Below are 20,342 nucleotides of genomic sequence, written 5' to 3' on the forward strand. Positions count from 1 at the left end.
AGTAAGCATCATTGTAATTCAAGATAGGTTTTTATCGCAGCGACACGCTATTCGGCCTCCAACAGTAGATTAAATCTGATTATCTCTGATAAAAGAATTGACAGACTGATGTTGGCTAGTGAAGCTAATAATAATTAGGGCTGGGCAAAATTGAGTAGGGGAGATGTGGTACCGATGGATCAAAAATCGGAAAATGATCGCTGGCCCTGAAATGTTCAGCCGAAAACAGCAGATCTTTTGCTGGTTCAGCACTTTGATACAAGCTCTACCTATCGCGCACATATACATGAATATCCGTCTTTTCAAAAAATATTTATGGGCGTTCAAAATTTGTTGCTCGAACGTGTCATCGGTCCTCACCCGGTGGGTCCAATGACACACGACCCGGGGACCTATGACACATATACCCTAAAAAACTCAAATGTGACTACTTTTCTTGCCCATCATTATAATCTAAGCTACAGCAAGCCAAAGAAGAATGTTTGGTCGCAACTGTCAAAAAATAGAATAAATATTAACTCAAGTGTTGTCATAAAATCACGTTTCGATTTAGGCTCAGACTTATAAATTTGAGGGTACATACATATTGTCCGAAAATCGACAGTCAGTGTGACTTCCAAATACCTCGTTATAGCTATAAAACATCATATGCAATTATTACATAAAGATTTTCTGTACGTAGACATGTTTCATTTGTTTCATGATTAGTATGCTTGATTATTTTGCTTGATTGGGCTATTGTATCATCGGTCCCCACCCTACGAATTTTTTACATGAATCGAAAAAAAGTCCACTCAAGGAAAGTACTGAAAAAAATAATAGGTGCCATTATATAGCCTGATACAAGCCCTACACTTCACAATAAAAATGATTGCTGGTTTGTTCGTGTTGAAGGTTACAAAGAAAAATGTATATGTCGATCTAAATTTAGTTTACAACCCCTAAAACAAAAATCATCTGTGAGAGACCCCATTGCTCGCGCACGATGAATTTTTTTGTATGTGAGGAAAGATTTTGCCAGCAAGCAATTGTAGACAAGTTCACGGAGTGTAATCATGGAATTATCATAGAGAATTTTCTAAGTATTTTTGGTCCCAATGATCCATCGGTACCACATCTCCCCTACCTGAGTGATTCGATTCTGAATCACGTATTATGCTTCGAGTCGATTCGAGTATCACTCATTATGACATATAACAGAATACAAGATGTCAAAGTTCAAATATGTACCTTTTATGCGTCCACAAAAAATATAAAGCCTGTTCTCATCACATTGAAGATACTTTGGTCTTTTTTGCAACCTTACCGATAGTAGTTAGTATGATCGCTGGCGAACTAACAGGGTTGTTATGGGTGCGTCGGTGACCTGCCTGAAAGCCCGCAGTGATGACCCCATCCTTTTAGACCCCCCAATCGGCGGTGACCTGCCATTGTTTCTTATGGGCGCGGTGATGATGCCACCCGTTCAGGTATAGGTTGTGGTTATGATATACTGTGAAAACTCGTGTTGGTGACCCCACCCTTTTGGTATAGGTTGTGGTGATGACCTGCCATCGCGTTGGTGATACCACCCTTTTAGGTATACATTGTGTTGATGACCTGCCATTCTTGTTTGGTAGCTAACTAACGTATCAGGTATAAGGATATCTGATGAAGTTCAGTCGTAACAAATGATCGAACGTGTTGTCTATTCAAACTCTAATCATTTTCCTGCGCTCTGTGCTTATTCAAATAGGTGTGAAATGAAATAGTTTGCAAAATCTCTCGTGGTTTGGTGTCACAGGGGTAGGAATCACGCGCAAGTAATATTTTGGAAATTAGTTTGTCACAGAGCCATCGTAGACGGTCGTGATTCGAAAACCAACAATAGTCGCGTTCGCAAATTAACACTTATTCAAATAGGTGTGAAATAGTTACAAATCCACGGTCGCAGACAAGATTACGCCTGACATATCGATCTCTCGTGATTTGGTGTTACAGACATACCGATCGCTCACAAGGTAATATTTTGATAGTTAGTTTGTCACGGAACTGGATTTCACGGGCGAGATATAATAGGAATAATAACTATTAAGTGCTAAGTAACGAATGACAGAACCGTCGCAGACGGTGATTCGAAAACCAACATTTTGACACTTTCTTGCCTGTTTTCACACTTCAGAATAGTGGTTGACTACGTTTTCGAATTATTCGCACGCTCCATGCCGCTGTTTTCACACTTATTTTAGAATCAATACCGACTATCTCTGCGCGACAAGAATACCCGAGAATATTCAATCACGGTGTTAATTTATAAACTTGAAATCAAACTCTTAACAAAAACACGCATCTTATCACTTACCAACTCTATCATCATAAAAAATTCTGGTATTGTTTAGTTGAAAATCCCCGAGTCCTTATTATTAAGAACGTTATAGTACGGCGTCGGAATCCATTCGTGAGATGCACTATAGGTAAATTGAGATAATCCGACATGAAATATTTTGAATTTGGCTCAGCGCGGATTGAAATAGGATTGACAAACATGACTACCAATTTTCACCCAGTAACATTTCGAGATTATGCGCATATTGATTTGAAACAAGGAATGAAACCTTACAACTCTATTCGTGACCTGGTATTCGTTTGTCAAAGAGAGTTTCAATAAATACTATCACTATGACATCGCGATATTTTAACATTTTACTACAGGCAATAGAGTCAATCAATGAAATATCACCCGTTGTTGTAATCACTTTCAACTTCGCAACCACTTACACGTATCGCGATCGAGTTGCGATGCGATGGGTTAAATAGGAATTGGAATATTTTAATCGACTTTGTCATATCGCGATTTGAAGTAGGATTGACAGACATGATCGCGAACTTTCACTCAGTTACATTTCAGATTAATTTATTCACACGAGCACCATCTCGCTGTCTTCACACTTACACAATCGCCTACTGTTCCCATTCCCATTCGCAACTTCGGTACGACATTTCAACTTGTCACAATAGCTGGTTATTCACATATTGATTTGAAACCTTGAAAAAGGTATCTGGTTATTTTGTCGTCGCAATTGCGTTAACGGTAATAGTATTACGTCTCGACATTTTGACATCTTACCATACTCAAAAGAGTCAAACACAAAAACATTGTCAAGTACATCCGTTTGTAACTTACCCGACCAACTCAACAGTGTCCTATCAAAAATAGACAAGATTATGCGAGTACATACAATGATAGGTGCCGAGTTACGGGGTGGCACAGCCCCCCATGATACATTTTATGGGGTGGCGGCCACCCCATGCAAAATACTTTAACACCCGCCGTCTGAGCTGTCAATTAGCGAGTCTGTGATATCGCGTAAAAGGGCAGTGTTGAGATCAAGTCACTACTTTCGAGTCACGAGTCATTGCACATTTTGACTCAAGTCAAGTCAATCGATTTTCGAAGGTGACTCGAGTCAAGTCAAGTCACTCGTTTTTTGGAGGTGACTCGAGTCAAGTCGACTCAAGTAAAGTCAAGTTACGAGTCAAGTCACAATTCAAGTCAAATTGGTTTTTCGAAGTATGAGTGATGATTCAAAGTCATTACATTTTGCTAAATTTGTGAAAGACAGATGTATTGGTCATATATCTTGCATTAATAACGAGTATAAAGTCTAATATACATGTCAAAGGGCGTTGTATCGCTCAAGCAGACGTAGAGCAGCTAATAAAATACTTGAGGCAAAATAGAGGATCTAATACGAAGCGTGAAGAAGTTGCGACATTATTGATAAGGTATAATACACTACCCATCTACACATCCGTGAGAATAAACGCATAAACTACATTTGTTCCATTCAATTCATACAAGGAGGTCGGCTAAGGTGGGCACTGCACGATGTAAGCCGTCTAAGAAACAGAGATACGTTTGCTATTAGATTATAGGCCTACTTCTGATTTCACATAAACGTAAGCTGTCATCAGTTCGTTTTCGGTCAATTTATTTGTGATGTAACAAGGTGGCCCACTGAAAGGTACAATCAGTGAATGACTGGTTGCTCTTGTTATGTTCGTGTATTTACGTTGGTATCGTTTCACTCTTATTTGTCTAGGATTATTAATTACCGCCAATCATTATTTTCTCGTGTGTCGTGCTTGTATTTACACCCTGTGTTCTGTTGTGTACTGGTTTTTCGTTTAACTGAACTCTGGATCGTGTCGCCTGTGTTAACGTTATTCTGCTGTTTAATATACTGATTTCATATTGCAACCTCGTATTGAGTTGTTGTTCAAACAAGATCAGGAACATAACAGCTCTCACAAGTGACACATGCGTATCGCGAATAATCTGTACATACAAAAGATACAGAGATTTAATCCACACCGTTTACTTGATGACTTGAAATTGACTCGTAAATTTTGCTCCGATTCACGAGTCAATCCACATTTCTGAAGCGCCGAGTCAAGTCAAGTAAAGTCATTTTTTCAAAGTGACTCGAGTCAAGTCAAGTCATACGAAAAAGTTGACTCGTGTCATCCCAACACTGACTACTAACTATTTACCATTAACCGATACGCGCGCGAATAATTAAATACGCAGCTTCGTCGGCGACGATGAACTAGTGCTTAAAACGCCCCGATGGATTGTAATCCGTGATTGGTAATCATATATTTGAGGCAACCTCGGTTACGATGTCGATTTCGACATGCGTGCGTTGGGAAACACCATCTCCTCTTTCGACCAGACGAGCGAATTCACGTTCTACTTTTTTTTAAATTAGATTGCATTTGCCCGCATATTCTTTCACAAAATAATTCTTGAGTTGGTTTCGCGATAGTCTCTTTAATTGGAGCGCGAAATTGGACAGTGTGTTTGTGTATGCCGGCGATTTGAAAGTCATTCCTGCGCAAAGTGCGCAGATTCATTACTCTAACAAGACTTTGCTAACTTATATCGGGAAATGCAGATCAAACGTCGTTATAATGGGCAAATAATTGTCGCGATCTCAGACTCGGAACTATGGCTATGGGCACAATGATTCGAGTACTCCAATCTGAATCGAGTATCAATTTTCATGATTCGAGTCGAGTAGTAAAATACGATTTTTTCGAGTACTGAAATTATACGCTCCTCGCAACTGAAAGTTAATTTATTAACGAGAATTATAGTTACGGAACTATTTTCCACTGAATGAGCCTTGAAACCTTGATTGGCCGTGTCTCAGGATACGAGACATAGTACAAAGCTACCAACGTTACTGGAAATAACATATTTCCGAAGTCATGATCATCCTACAACATTGTCAACAACTGCAATGAAATCGGTACGGTGGAAAAATACCAAAGTATCTTTAATGCGACGGATAACAGGTATTCTATGTTCTTTGTGGTGACATAAAAGTTACATATTTGAACTTTGACAAGGCACATTCTGATGACGTCATAATGAGTGATACTCGAATACTCGACTCGAAGCGTAATACGTGATTCAGAATCGAATCACTCAGGTCCTCGATTTCGCCCAGCCTTTCTCGGTACCCCATTGTCTTGTACGCAAGTTGAGGAATTAAGATGCGCGCTTTCTCGTTTGCTACCATCTGTAGGCCAGTAATCCTTGTCTGCTTCATACACTCGCATTCCCTCGATGTCACTTGTCAGCGTTTGATTTGTTATTAATACTACGCTTTGGACAGTGCACGGCCTTGAATTACGTTGTCAAACATTGATGCAACACGAGATTCTCAGTGGCGCAAATTCTGAATTTATTCGATTAGTTTGAGCGGGAACCTTCTATGTTCCAATACACTTCTTTGCTGGACGGACTGTATCGAGCGCAACCATATCGCGGATCGAATTTCAAACCATCGGGATTTGTATTTCTATTGATAAGGTTGCGGCATGTGCCAATATTGCTCTTGCTGTAATAAGACCTGCATAATTAAAATCGAACCATTTCACGATCAAATTCGACTGGCTGATCGGGACCTACGTAGGCCGTAGGCTCCGGGCTGATATTTTAACCAGCGCGTCGGTATTAAGACCCTAGTTGCGTAGCCAGGGAGTTTCTCATTTAAAACTAGAAACACCGTCTTTTTGGAATGCCAATTCACTAATTCGTATTATCGATGCTGCGTACTGCAAATTAGCGAGAATTATTTGTATGCGAAATTGGTCATTGATGCGCGCTATCGTCGCGTAGTTGATTTAGCACGTCCGCATGCAGGCCTGTACGCTACAATCGCCGGCATGAACTATCACGAGCACCAGGCTAGGTCTGAGATCGTTACCAGCCTGAACTATCGAGTCTACGGCAGGACCGGTGCATGACATAACTACTCTGGCCTAAACTATAGCGACTGTTACAGACCTCGCATGATTTGCCTGCTATCTTTACTTATGCGATTGTTATGTCATACTGGCTTGAGACTGACAGCGTGAAATCGAATAACTTTGAACTGCGCGATAGGCCCGAACGGACATAATTGATTAGAGCTAATACTAAAACGTCAGAAGATGTGTGTTAAGGTCGAGTTATCAAAAGATACGACAGGCCTGAATTACCTGAAATCGGTGCTATAACAGAACAGATTCCACAGCAGACTTCAATCGTATTAATTTGTTTAGTTCGTCGTCGCCGAGATTGCGTATTCAATTGTTCGCGCGCGTGTTGGTGAATACAGTGAATTATATTGATATTGAAGCGAGATCGAGAAATCGCTAATTGACCGCCGGACTCGCTGGCAATTTCACGCGTACTCATACGCGTACATTCGTCAACACGATGAAACTTGTTCTATCCATGTATTATGAGCATTTACGCAGGTATTTAACAGTAATAAAATTATGCTAACTTGGTAAATTTGAAACAATTTAAAACCACTCCGATCCCTTTTTTCATCTGGCCACCCCATATAAAAATAAAAGTCGGCGCCTATGCATACAATCACTACAATCTAAAATTCATGACAAGGTCGGTTGTATCCATATTCCGACGACTCGTCTTTTTTTTATTCAATTTTAAAAGTCGTTTCTATTCTGTAAGATAAAGTAATTACTGCGCGGTCTATTCTCCAAGACAAAAGTAATTACTACTCGGTATATTCTGTAACACCAAGTAATTACTACTCGATGCACGCGACGTGAGATTCACATATTATGTTTTTAGTATACAAGATTTGCATGTCTGAGCAACGTAGTTTTAAAATTCATTTCTTACGATCGTACGGTGGTGTTACATTGAAAGTTATCATGTTGTAAACATCCTTATTAACACATTGATTTGACGTACGAGATTTCGTAATGGTCGATCATTACTTGATTTAAAGGTATTCTCGTTAATTAGACCCGGTGTTGTGGTAAAGGTTATTACGATAACTTTTCGGAAACATTGTTATTAACACATCGATTTGTAAAACTAGATAAGCGTGTCTGAAATGTTCTTGATTGGAAAATTATTCCATGTTGATACAAAACAGTCGTTGTATTGCAGACAACAGAAAATATTTTACAAATGTAATCGTTTAAAGTTGAAACAACAATGTTGGTATTCCAACAACCAGTACAATTATATAAATCAATCGTTTTTGATAACCGACGCTAAAGATGCAACAACAATTTCGTTATTGATACATTGAACACCCGATACAAAATGCCCTATTATCCCAATTCGTTGTGGATAATTGAAACGACTACGTGTAGAGTCAGTTTATCACAATGTCATGTCGTTACTGTTGAATCCAACAATTGATACAACAATTTACTGTCGGAATTCGTGACGGAGAATTGAAGCATACACAACCTACAGAGTGTGAAAATATCGCTTTGGATATCGAGTACCGTTCGAAGCGCGCGATATCGTCGGTGTCAATTCGTGTTTTTTTTTCTGTGAGATGGAGTTAATTCGACTCGAAGTAACCTATTGGAAATGACCTTCATACAAACACACTCTATGTGGTTAACATTCTCATCGAATTCGATTGTGATCAATGAATACATTTTGTGTTCTGGATTCATTTCGATGTGGTTAAACATCCAACCACGACAGATATGAATTGTCACCCACTCATACCAAATAGTTCTTCACAACAACCAAGACACAGAAAATTTGTTTTGACCGTTTCGATTTTTCAAACGAGGAGAATTTATTACTAGAGGTATACTCGTCACTTCACTTACTACATTCTAGATTTAAACTCCGTCCCATCGGCGACCTCGGCGTTTTGCTCGATACGAATTATAATAATAATACCGTTGGATTATATTTTTCATCTGAACAAGTCACACACAATGTACAATGCGATAAGACACAACGCGATGTCATGAACAGATAGGAGGATGTCGAACGACACGCATCAGTAGCGATCCTTTACTCTAACATCCACCTCGGCCTAGAGTGCCCGATGTCACAGTACTTTTCGATGTTGATCTTTTTGAAGCCGCGGCCCTTTCTACTAGTACTTTCCATTCCTTGTGAGTGCTTTCTTTCGTCGGGTATTTTTCTGGGATTTTTGTCACCGTAAGTACGGCAACGGTGGGGGAAGAGGAGCCCGGACAAACCTCCGACGGGAACCGAACCGCGTCCGTCAGATTGGTGGGCGCTTATCGTTACCACTACACGCTATCTCCCCCGCCAAAAGCAGAAAAACATTTTAGTGTAACAGAAAAAAATGTTCACTCTCTTGACTTATGGTAACAATACGCGAGTCTTCATTCAATATTTTGTTTGTGTCAACTAGTTACTCTGTATGATACGACTGATGATCCCTGTGACTTTTACAGACCGCAGTATGAAAGATATTTACATCACACAAAATACTCCACTTTACTCGATATTCTCATACTACGAAACATATGGAGTATGAACGTCGGAAATTTCCACGCATCAAAAATAGAATTTTATTTGAAAGTTTGGGCAACTGGGAAAGTATGAAAAAAGCAGGGATATGTAGAAGTTCTAGAAGTTCTAGATATCCCTGGGAAAAAGTATCAAATATGGCATGGAAGAATATTGCTATGGTATGGGAAATTGTAAGTATGGTAGGGAGCGATTGAGTCACAGGTATGGAGTAGGGAGATTTCTCATACCACTCCATACCATATAATACCATGCCCTGTTCGTGAGCAGTGATGTACGCAGGGGAGGTTGGCCTTTGAAATCGAAATCCACGCATTGTCTTAGCAAGTGACCATTTCGCTCACATTTTCGTAAATCACTGTAAAAAAGTATAAAGCATATTGATGGATAATTTCACGGCAGATTGACTGAACATGATTTTTATCGCGCTTTGCGCCTCTAGGTTTCTGTCTTTTAGTATCCATCCCGCAATATACAGTATTGAATAACTTCGTAGAATTTTATTAACAATAATCCAAAAAATTGCCATCGACTTGCCAACGGCTAAATCCAACGACAAGGCGAGAAATTACTCCAACACCCACACTGTCTCAGCCCGCAAGTCTTCGGAAAATATCACTTCGGCACAACACCCAAGATATGCATAACCATCATACAGAGCACTCAAACAGAAACTGAACTACAGAGCACAACACAACGCACACCCTACAGGTAACACACACTATAGGCAATCAACTTAATGAAAAAAACAATCAAGAAATCAAAAGCCGGTTTGAACAGCTTCGGCTTGCGTATGGGTGTATCATGCGGCCGTTCGCGATTCGCTTTACAACCAACTGTATTCGAAATTATGAGAGTGGAATATTCACGGCATCACTGAAGGCCGTTTGTAGTTGGGACGCTTTAGTCTAGTGGTGGTACGCAGGACCGTCATTTCGGCGCCTGCCATCACCGAAACAGGACACACTAAAACAGACAAAATGTTAGCAACTCCGCGATTGAGCTCCCTAGAGGATCGTGAACGATGAAAATTTGACCCAAAATGACGCATGCTGGCCGAAGTCTGTCTAGCCCGCAGCCGCCAAATAGCCTACTCAGATCTGGGATCTCATCGCAATCTGAGCCCCTCGGTACATATGTGAACCGCTCACATATGCTTTATATGGAAGTAACGTTATTATCGACCGAATTAATTCGTTAACTTTGAAATATTGTCGGCTTCCGCGCGACTAGAACATAAAATGCGCAGAGGGATGTTCAAAATTAACTTTTTTTCGGATCCCAGCCATTCACCGATTAAATTGTCAGGTTACCCTAAAAAACGCTGCACACCAAATTTGGTTCAATTCTAACAAGTAGGCCTATAAGACTCCGCAGATCCAATTAAAATTTTTAATTTATTAAGGAAAATTAAAAAAAATATAAAATATTTCTGTCAACCCGATGAAATTGTTGAGTTGACGATGCAAAACAAATTTGACTCAATTCCAACTAGTAGAAGCGGAGTTATTTGAGCTTTTCGTTGATAATTCTCGGATTATCCTTGATTGGTGTCTATACTGTCTATGTTCGATCCTGTGTGTAGGATTACTGCTTCGGGCCCAATCCATCCCCATGGATATATTTTTATCATGCACAATATACAATTACTTGGTGGTTCCACTGCTATTTGGCATCCATTCGTGGATTCTTCCTCCGGACAAATAGAAAATATACGGGCCTCGAAAGGAAAAACTAGCAATTTTTGTCGATAATAATTACAAACAAGGATTACACCTTATCAATAATCCAGTGGCCCATTTTCCGATTTGAAAATGTTCGCCGATCCACCTCTTCATTTGATAATAAAGCTTGTTGCCAAAATAGGGTCAGAACACAGGCGCCGAGACCGGCTCGTTGCCCATTTAGGAAGCTGATTGTAAGGTGGTCCATACGCGCTATACTAGCTATGGCCGAGTACTTTCACTTGCCAATAGAGAGCCGCCTTGTTTCATAGATGAAATACGACTATAGCGCCAGAGAGGATTATAACACTGGTCAACGAAATGAAAAAAAGAATGGAAAACATCTGAGAGCCGTTTCTGGGGTTTTCGAGGTTGCTGATTAGGAATATCACATTAGTTTTGCGAGATTGGCTCTTGTTCCCTAGATATTTATACCCCTAAAAAGCCCAAATTATTGTATTCACCCTTGAATATTTCACTTGGTAGGAAGAAAATCGTAGTTTTTCTAATTTATTTATACTGCGCATAAATGAATAATTGACTATGAAGAACCCTGATGTCGTTCTCAGTCATTCAATCACTATTAACATGACCTGTTGCGAAATATTTGTTTGCCAAAAAATCAGTTTGTCCAGCCTAACAATTGTACTTTTGCAAAACGGAAATACACATTATCTTGTATCAATTGGTCATTCTACCAAGATTAAAGAGGATTACAAAGCTATAAAATTTGTCGTTGAAAATCTTATAACTACAATACCCATATGCGTCTTATTTCTTTTGACTTGTAAATGGATAATTTCCCGCTGAGTCAACGAAGTAGGTAATACCTAGTATCGCTATCAAACGAGAAGCTTAAATCTGGTATCTTTGATAGACTTCAGATTTGAATACGGATGCAAGATTCCAATTTCATATTGGGAAGGCGTAGGAATATGGGATATGGAATATATCCTAAGATGTAGTAAATAAAACTGTTTAGATATTCACAAAGCACCCATAGTCGGTCCGAAAATTCGTATCTGCATATGGAAAACTTGGAACCAACGCGAGCATAAAAGTTCACTTCCTGTTCAGTCATCTTGATATATTTCCTGATCATCTTGTTGAATAGCAAGGGGAGAGGTTCCACCAAGACATCAGAAAAACCAAAGAAAGATATCAGGGCAGATGAGATGAACATATTATGACAGACAATTGCTGGAACCTTTTGAGAAACTGCACTAAATTGCTTACAATATTATATTCCAACTGATTATTTCAAATTTACAATTAATGGTTGGTTGACGTAAATCTGATTTAATTAACGTCACGTTATGTGAGTATATCTAGGTAAATACTTATGTACAATATATATGACTGAAGTTTATTCATGTACATTATATCCGCGGAAGTCTATAACTATGATAAATCTAATACCCCTAAATATAGTGCTGTTGCGTATTTTGATTTAAAAGAGTCTTCTGTGTGTAAAAATTACCAAGTTGATTGAATTTCCAAACTTCATAGTAGGCTACGACCGAGCCGACTTTTATCTATAGCCATTACAACGAAAATGAGAGATTTTGGTCAAAATAGCCCCTTGAGTTCAATCTATCAGGTTTATTAATATTTTCATCGTTTCAAAACATCACAAGACTGCGATACAATGAAAAGATAGGAAGGTGTCGAAACAACTTGGAGTAGCCTTTAAGATGAGACACCCACCTCAGCCTAGCCCTAGGCGAAGTAAATAAGAGGCATGCACAATGCACATGCACAGTTGCACACTGACTGAAAAGTAATGCAGAGAAGAATATAAGACGCAAGCGACAAAATGAGGTGGCGTGTGGCGGAGGGCGAGGTCGATATTAGGTCGTGGTCCGGTAATCCTGAAGACTGGCTAGTATTGATTTAGAAGAAATTGATTGTATTTCGACTTGAATGCGGACATGCTCGACGACTGACGGATAGCCGGCGAGATGCTGTTTCACAATTGGGGTCCAGAATACTTGATAGAGTAATGCGTTTTCTTGTATTCACTCCTGATCATATGGTAGTTGTTCTTCGTTGACGCGCGTGTGCCGTACTTGTGCGCTTTTGTCTCCGAGGTGAAGTAGTCGTTGAAACTTGAGTGATATTGACCGCAATGGCATTGAGCCAATTCGCCGCAGTGGAATCAAAGTGTCTTATGTCCAGTTTTCAATTTTTTTTTGGCCATATCGTGGCCATGGTTGTCTGTTTCATTAATTCAAAGTTAATCAGGGCCAATATATGGCTGAAAGAAGATGAAAACTTCACTTAAAGTCAATTTTCTCAAAATGTGTAAAATGGACATAAGTCACTTTGATTCCACTGCAAATTATTTGAATCCACCCATTCCTGGGTTATTCAAGATTGTTCCTAATTTTGTAAAACTTCTGCACCGAAAATCTTGCAATAACGACACCTCTGTTATCACTGGTTAACTATTAACGTCAGCGTCGTACTTGTTTTCAAAGATGAGACGTAGAATGCATTTCATTTATTGTACACAATACTATTGGCTACATAGTACACACGTTTCAACCGTTACAATAATATATTTCCGCAGAATTATACTACAACAGCAATAAAAGGTTCAAAAATTCACGTGGAAGTAGCTGTGTAGAATCTTTAAACTTAAGATAGGGTTCTCGCATATGTAGCAAAACGTGTGGAGAAATCACAGTGCTTGACATGACAGGTTAACACACATCACACGGCGAACGGCAAATCGACCTCGACCTCCGTCTTTATGGCTTTTGAAGGTCTTTTCGAATTATGACGGTATATACCCCAGGGTCTGGTTCAGATTCTGCCTGTTGATATTGTATAGGAATTTTATTAGGTAACAACGTTACCTGGGTGTCAATTCCCAGGGGTATTCAGCGGTAGGGTAGGGTTGCCATACGTCCGGATGCCTAAATGTCCGTAATTTCGAAGGCTTGAAGTAATCCCATAATTTTTTCGTAAGTCAAAATAAACAATATTATTTTTGGGCAGATTTATGCTACATGAAATTTTTCTTCCCGCTGCGCGCGATTTAGTATCACATATTGATTTTAATATGGGCACTACCACCCAAGCAAAAACTGCGATCAGGATAAACAAAAATAACCTTAATTTACAGAAATAAGTTTAATTGTAATCGCAATTATAGGAAAACGGTATAATCTTGGAGTCCGTTAAAGCCGTTTAGATGCTTTATTCAAAGATAGTGGTTGTAAAACTGGGGTCGTTTGCCTATATTATGGTGTTGAACGTAATCAGCATCCAAAATAAGCCGTGAGTAAGTCTGGGTAAAGGTGCCAACCTTATATTAGTAATCAGCTTATCAAATTATGAGCTGGACCACGGAACATTGTAAAAATGGGAATGAATTCGCGACCATTAAAGGCTGGAAGCCACCGGATGTGAGGTGTCTATATAGTAGGGTTGCCATACGTCCTCTATTTAGAGGATTTGACCTCTGTTTTTACTTTTTCAAAGTGTCCTTGGAGGACGCCCAAATGTCTTCTTTTTTTGAAAATTTTAGTTAAATCAAGGTTAAAATTCGACTGAGATATAGGAAATCAGTACTAAAGTAACTTTCCGGCGGGAATTGAACATTACGAACATTACTTATTGATATACAATTACGCTCCCTGCATTTTCGAAGTCATTATCCTTCACCAGCTCTACCAGTAACTCTGATCATGTGGGCGGAGAGAGGATCAAAATTATATAGTAATATTATTGACAGAATTAATTCATTCAAATAATTTGACGACCAGATGCATATAGTAAGCCCCCAGAATTTGCATCGATTACCCTACGGTGGGCCCAACATCAGTGTTTATTTGGGCGGAAGGGGGCTGAAAAAATGTACTCCTGAACCGGATTGCGGCCACCTCTGCGCGATAGGCAAAAGCTTTGTTGATGTGACGTCATATTGGACAATGTGCTCATAGCTCATTTTGAAATGCGCAAGTGGGCGCTAAAGAGCGTCCGGAATTTGTGCCGCCAAAATATGGCAACCCTACGGTAGGGCGACCATATTTTGGAATCGGGAAAGGAAAACACTTTTATCAAATCGTAGAAGTTAGTTTACCGAAATTGAAAACAGCTCATTTTTAAATACTTACCGTACTGGAAATCTTGTTATGTTGACTAAAAAAAGGTTATCACTCTGGGTATGGCTCGACTTCCTAATTACCAGGGTTGTAATGACTCGAGTCATGACTCGACTCGAGTCCGACTCGAGTCACGATTTTCTGATGACTCGAGTCATTTTTTCAAAATACGGAAATGACTCGACTCGACTCGAGTCAATCTGTGTATTGACTCGACTTGGACTCGAGTCATTGCGGATGACTCGACTCAAGTCATTGACTCGAGACTCAGACGGCCAAGACCGACATTTCATTGTAATTCCGAAGCCAACACACTATTGGGATTTCGTCTGTTGGTACAGGTAGGCCTACTTGAAAATGCGACCAGAAACTGCTAAAAGTGAGGAAAATTGTTATATTATAAATGCGAACCATTCGATATCACCAAACAGAGTTATAAAAAGTGGGTTTACCAAGACTTTAACTGGAAACTGATCAGTCAACACAATGACTTGGACTCGGACTCGAGTCATAATTCTATGACTCGGACTCGGCCCTCTGCTCGCTGACTTGGACTCGGACTAGACTCGATGGTGAATTAAAATGACTCGACTTGACTCGAGTCAAAACTATAAAAGGGAGATTGACTTGTGACTTGGAGCCTTGCGACTTGGTTACAACCCTGCTAATTACCCACTTTTAACCTATAGTTCTGTGGTGTTGGCCCAAAAAAAAGATCATTTTTTCGATTTGACTCCCACGCAACCCGTCGTCTATCTTCTATCCCAAAATTTAACGTTTTTCATTGTATTTTTGTGCATTCTAGGCAAAAAAAGGAGGACAAATTGTCAAAAAGTAGGACATTTGGGTGAAGGTAGGACACTTCTTCAAAAATGAGGTCAAATCCGACAGAGGAGGTATGCTAACCCTAGTCGACGGAGACGTAGTCATTGTCAGAATGTCTACTCACTTGCAATTAGAACTAGCGATGGATTTTTAAAACATGCCGAATCTATTTTAGAAAAATCCTCCCATTCTCGAAATTACAAAAATTGATAAACCCGCATAGAAAAATGTGTTAAAAAGTTAGATTTACGATATGTTTCTGGACATTCTAAGAAGTGGACCCATCAGGAATTAGCAAGTAGGTCAAGCAATGTTCATGCAAAGACTCCTACGGTCATGGAATGGTTGCGAGAGATGTACCGAATCAGGGTTTTGAATTCAAACGCGACCGGAATTCGGATCACAATTTTATCGAATCAGATTAGGTATTATTGTAAGATTGCTCACCTGAATACTTCCTGCAAGTGGCGAAGACAGGTATTTTCTGCAAAATCGTTTATCATACTGGTTTTGGTCGGTCGGCGACAAAGATTGGTAGTATTGCTGAAACATAAGCTTTCTATGTGAGCAAATAAAATACGCATCAACGCCAAATAACCCTCACCAAACAATTTCTGGAAACGACCGACATCGATTGCATTATTGACGCGAAGGCTTCGTCTAGAGAAGTGTGTTCCGATGAGTCCTGAAAATATATGGTTTTCAAGACATTGTTTCATTAAGCTATTTTGCCACACAAACATCTACTGAAATTGTTATACACGGATACCTGGATTTTCCTGACCGTGCATATAGGTGATGGGTAATCTACTTTTCTTGCTCGTACTTTCTGCAGAGTGCGGTATGCTTGTCCCGTTGTTCTTTGTAAGGTGTTGGAGCTCCAATATTCCGGCTTCCCAGTCATTTTCAGTGTTGTGGATAAGTAATATATTCTATGATGTGCATGTAAAATCTTCAAACCAACTGATAAATTAGTTGGATCTGGTTGCCAGGCATTCGAGCATGTGACACTCGAGTACGAGACTTGAAAATCATAAAACCAAAACTAGCTCAAATGTTAACTCCCACACTCAACTGCTAAAGTGTCACGTGCTATTGTGTCGCCTGCTCATATATGTCCAAGGACCATTCAATATATCTAAGTACATATAATGATATCCCCGTAGTGACGCATTGCAGCACAAAGAAGATTCGAATGTCACACACTTTACAATAATCAGACATTTTTGATTTCAGGTCCTTTTCAAATGGGTGCAATATTGTAGATTGGTATGCAGGTACGTAAAATCTTCAAATCTCTAGCAACTTTTCGTCAGCAACCTTAAACATAATGCATAGCAAATGATAGCGCTTGCATGATTATAAAATTAGAGCCTAATTCAATACACTGAAAGATCAGTAGCACAACTACTAAGCTATTGGAAGTGCATGCACTTGGCACCTGACAGTTGCCACAAGAAAGCTCGTTTATATCACAAAAATCGCACAATCTGTGATTCCGCTATGGACAACCTAGATTCAATGCCAGTTAGTCATTTTTTCCACCATTTCAGCATATTTAGGCTCACTATCAGGAGAGACAAATCCGTGCCGAATGAGAAACTGAAGGGTAATTGCCGCACAGTTCGGTTTGAAATCATCTTGGACGATCAGACTTTTTACTTCGTCAATATCGCAAAGCATAAATTCTTGAACTTCGCCATCCATTGGCTTGGGAGTGAAGTCTAAAGGAAGTTCCAAGTCGAAGCAGTATTGCATCTCCATGCTTATGCCCCGAAAGCTTTCATAAGTATAACTGACGCATCCGACGGACACCATTTTTTTCGCAAGACTTTCAGGAATGCTGGCTTCCTCGTAACATTCTCTGATCATGGTCTCACGAACTGTTGATCCCACTCCGATTCCTCCTGCGGCTAAATTATCAAGCATCCCCGGAAAAGTTTGCTTTGTAGGTGACCGACGAGCCAGCCACAGGCAAACACCTTTTTCAGGATGATGCACGTACCCATTCAAATGTGAACCGTAAGATCGCACACCAAATAGAGTAGTGGCTGCTCTTTCGAGTTTGAAAAGCGACGGTTCATTCGGACCAGGAGTCACTTCATAATCCTGAAAAATGAAGGAATATATATATATCAGGAAGCAGGTTTAGTAGTTAGTGTACCTCATATCTCCAGCCGTTTAGCGTTTCAAATGATCCGTCCTTTGCAAGCTTGACGACAACCTTGTTTATTGCTTCCGAACGCGCGTCATATGTGTCTAGCGAACGGGATACTTCAACACTCTCGGTTTCTCCGTCCTCGTTTCGAACAAACCGAAAGACTTCAGGAAAGAATATCAAGTGGTCCAACACAGACCCCAGCAATATGCCAACACGCTTTTCACAAACGACGAGCGGGACGCAGGAATGCTTGAGCGCGGACTGCGAAAAATTATCCAAATTTCGTAAAATGCGTAATGCGGAGTCCGACCAACTAATTCCACGTGATGCCATTGATGCCATACTTTATATAAAGCGTGTTACACAAACACAAAGCGCCAACAACACCCTTCATGCATGCAGCTGCAACGCAATTGAAGCACCGTTGATTGAATGCTTGCAAACCCTCTCGCCATGAAAGATAGATTAGCAGGCTCTGAAATGCGCGGACAGAGTCTGACAGAAAATCCAATTCACTCGCTGTCCGCAACTGGCGCAACAGCAGAGCAAAAATCAAAACAAAAAAGGACTAATGACAGCGCCCCCTATTTACTTAAATTTTTACGAAACATATCAGTGGATCATGGGTTTTCAGGATCCGGATACAATCTAGTTCGATCAATAAAATCGATCAATAGTCGTCAGATCATATTTTCATCGGAACAAGACACACACGATGTACAATGCGATAGGACCAAATGCGATGTAATCACCAGATAGGAGGATGCCGAACGACCAGTTACGGTTGCAGTAGTGCAGCCACCTCGGCCTAGTGCCCGATGTCGCAGTTCCTTTTTCGAGGTTAGTCTCTACCCCGCGGCTCTTTCTAGCTCTTCCCATTTTTCGTGAGTGCGCTCTTCCATCGGGTCTTCTTTTGAGCTTTTTGTCGCCGTAAGAACAGCGACGCGGGGGGAGAGGACCCCAGAATAACCGCCGACGCGGAATTGAACCCGGGTCGGTCGCCTGGGCGAAAGGCGCTTATCGTCACCACCACTACTGTACATAATTTTTTATTACCAGAAAGCTAGATGTACTCGACATCGCACGAAGAGAGAAATAGATAGGGAATTTATTCATCAATACCGAACTCGAGTAATGCATGTAATGTAGGGTTACCATATTTCAGCAACCCAAATTCCGGACACTCTTTAGCGCCCACTATTGAATTTAAAATGAGCTATGACGCCACACTTGCAAAGCTTTGCTCATAGATCAGAGGTGGACACGATCCGGTTCAGGACTCAGGAATATGTGGCTGTGTGGTTGTGTTACCGGGACCGAAAGTGCATGTTTTCAGCCCCCTCCCGCCCAAATGAAAAATGATTTTGAGCCCACACTATAGGGTAATCAATGCAACTTTTGGGGGGTGCTTAATTGCTATATGAATCTAGTTTCTATATGCATCTGGTCGTCAAATTATTTGAAATAATTCTGTCAATAATATTGGTCGTTCCATATATTACTATATAGATACCACTCTCCGCCCACATGACAAGAGTTAGCGGTAGAGCTGGTGGAGGATGATGAGTTCAAAAATACAGGGAGCGTAATTGCACATCGTTAAGTCATATGTTCATGTCCTACCGATAACATTGTTTATCAGCCTTATGCCGGTGCGCACCATGGAGCTTTATACACCCCACATCCTGTGGTTTCCAACCTTTTATTATAGAATGTAAATGTTTACATTCTATACTCTTATGGTCGCGACTCCATCTCCGATTTGAAAATGTTCCGTGGCCCAGATCAAAATTTGACGAGCTGATTACTGAAAGAAGTCAGCACCTTTGCCCAGACTTACGGGCTATTTTGGAAGCTGATTACGTTCAACATATTCGCAAATCCCAGAATAAAGGCAAACGACCCCCCGTTTGGAACCACTATCATCGAATATAAAGCATTTAAACGGCCTTAACGATCTATAGAAATATACGGTTCTCCTATAATTGCGATTACAATTACGCTTATTCCAGTAAATGAAGGTTGTTTTTATTTATATTTTATTGCAGTTTTTGCGAGGGTGGGAGTCTCCATATTAAAATCAATAAATGTGATAGTAAATCGCGCGCGGCGAGAAGAAAAATATCATGCATCAGCATAAATATTCCCAAAAAATATTGTTTTTATGCTGATTTACGAAAATATTATGAGCCTACGTCAAGCCTTTAAAATTCCGGACATTTGGCATATTTTAGAAATTCCTCCCGGACGCTAGTTTGACCAGTGAAATTCCGGACATATCCGGGAAATTCCGGACGTAGGGCAACCCTAATGTAATGAAGTTTATATAACGCAAATGACCCGGATGAACCATAGCAATTTAGCCTACCTGGGTACAGTAGTAGGCCTACCAGAAGGCAAACAAGGTAGGCTACTCGCCTAAGGACCAACCAAAATATGATAGGAAACCAGTAATTTCGAAATCATTACCCAATAAAACTGAATATATCCGCGGCTGAATATTGAGTGTGAAAGGTAAAAATCCAACGGACACTAAGCATGCGTAGGCCTACATACGCCACCATGGCTGCACTTGAAGAGTATCAGTTCAAGAATATACGCCTTTATTCCAATTATAAAGATATCTTCAATTGTACAAACTAAAGCCATCCAGTCATAGAACCTTGACAAATGCAACATTTAATTTACGAATTCGA

General features: G+C 40.1%; 3 protein-coding genes and 1 long non-coding RNA gene across 5 annotated transcripts in view; all 4 read right to left on the reverse strand.

Annotated features, from left to right (window-relative positions):
- The window catches only part of LOC145441493 (nicotinate phosphoribosyltransferase-like), a 116,203-nt gene that overhangs the window by 68,532 nt on the left and 27,329 nt on the right, over nt 1-20,342 (reverse strand). The gene's annotated exons all lie outside the window — the stretch shown is intronic.
- On the reverse strand, nt 13,037-16,389 carry LOC145441482 (uncharacterized). The gene is made up of 4 exons (XM_080319356.1): nt 16,255-16,389; nt 16,090-16,170; nt 15,933-16,028; nt 13,037-13,367 (listed from the first exon to the last, which is right to left on the reverse strand). The coding sequence occupies exons 1-4, from the start codon at nt 16,387-16,389 to the stop codon at nt 13,302-13,304; spliced, it is 378 nt and encodes a 125-aa protein (XP_080175482.1). The 3' UTR covers nt 13,037-13,301.
- Nucleotides 14,001-15,926, reverse strand: LOC145441483 (uncharacterized). The gene is made up of 2 exons (XR_013915839.1): nt 15,321-15,926; nt 14,001-14,731 (listed from the first exon to the last, which is right to left on the reverse strand). It is a non-coding gene; the product is annotated as an uncharacterized LOC145441483 (long non-coding RNA).
- LOC145441481 (uncharacterized) lies at nt 16,437-18,794 on the reverse strand. The gene is made up of 2 exons (XM_080319355.1): nt 17,650-18,794; nt 16,437-17,594 (listed from the first exon to the last, which is right to left on the reverse strand). The coding sequence occupies exons 1-2, from the start codon at nt 17,986-17,988 to the stop codon at nt 17,004-17,006; spliced, it is 930 nt and encodes a 309-aa protein (XP_080175481.1). The 5' UTR covers nt 17,989-18,794; the 3' UTR covers nt 16,437-17,003.

Source organism: Botryllus schlosseri, chromosome 6, assembly GCF_051294905.1.
Source record: "Botryllus schlosseri isolate E-star chromosome 6, Bs_hap1, whole genome shotgun sequence".
Classification (NCBI taxonomy): Eukaryota; Metazoa; Chordata; class Ascidiacea; order Stolidobranchia; family Styelidae; genus Botryllus; species Botryllus schlosseri.

Excerpts from the sequence above, each read along its gene's own strand:
- LOC145441482 (XM_080319356.1), bottom strand. The coding sequence starts at position 16,389 with ATGACTGGGAAGCCGGAATATTGGAGCTCCAACACCTTACAAAGAACA. Across the intron at positions 16,029-16,089 it reads TCGTTTCCAGAAATTGTTTG|CAATACTACCAATCTTTGTC; the intron begins GTGAGGGTTATT and ends CTTATGTTTCAG. Across the intron at positions 13,368-15,932 it reads CACTTGCAGGAAGTATTCAG|GCAGAATCTGAACCAGACCC; the intron begins GTGAGCAATCTT and ends CAATATCAACAG.
- LOC145441481 (XM_080319355.1), bottom strand. The coding sequence starts at position 17,988 with ATGGCATCAATGGCATCACGTGGAATTAGTTGGTCGGACTCCGCATTA. Across the intron at positions 17,595-17,649 it reads TAAACGGCTGGAGATATGAG|GATTATGAAGTGACTCCTGG; the intron begins GTACACTAACTA and ends TTCATTTTTCAG.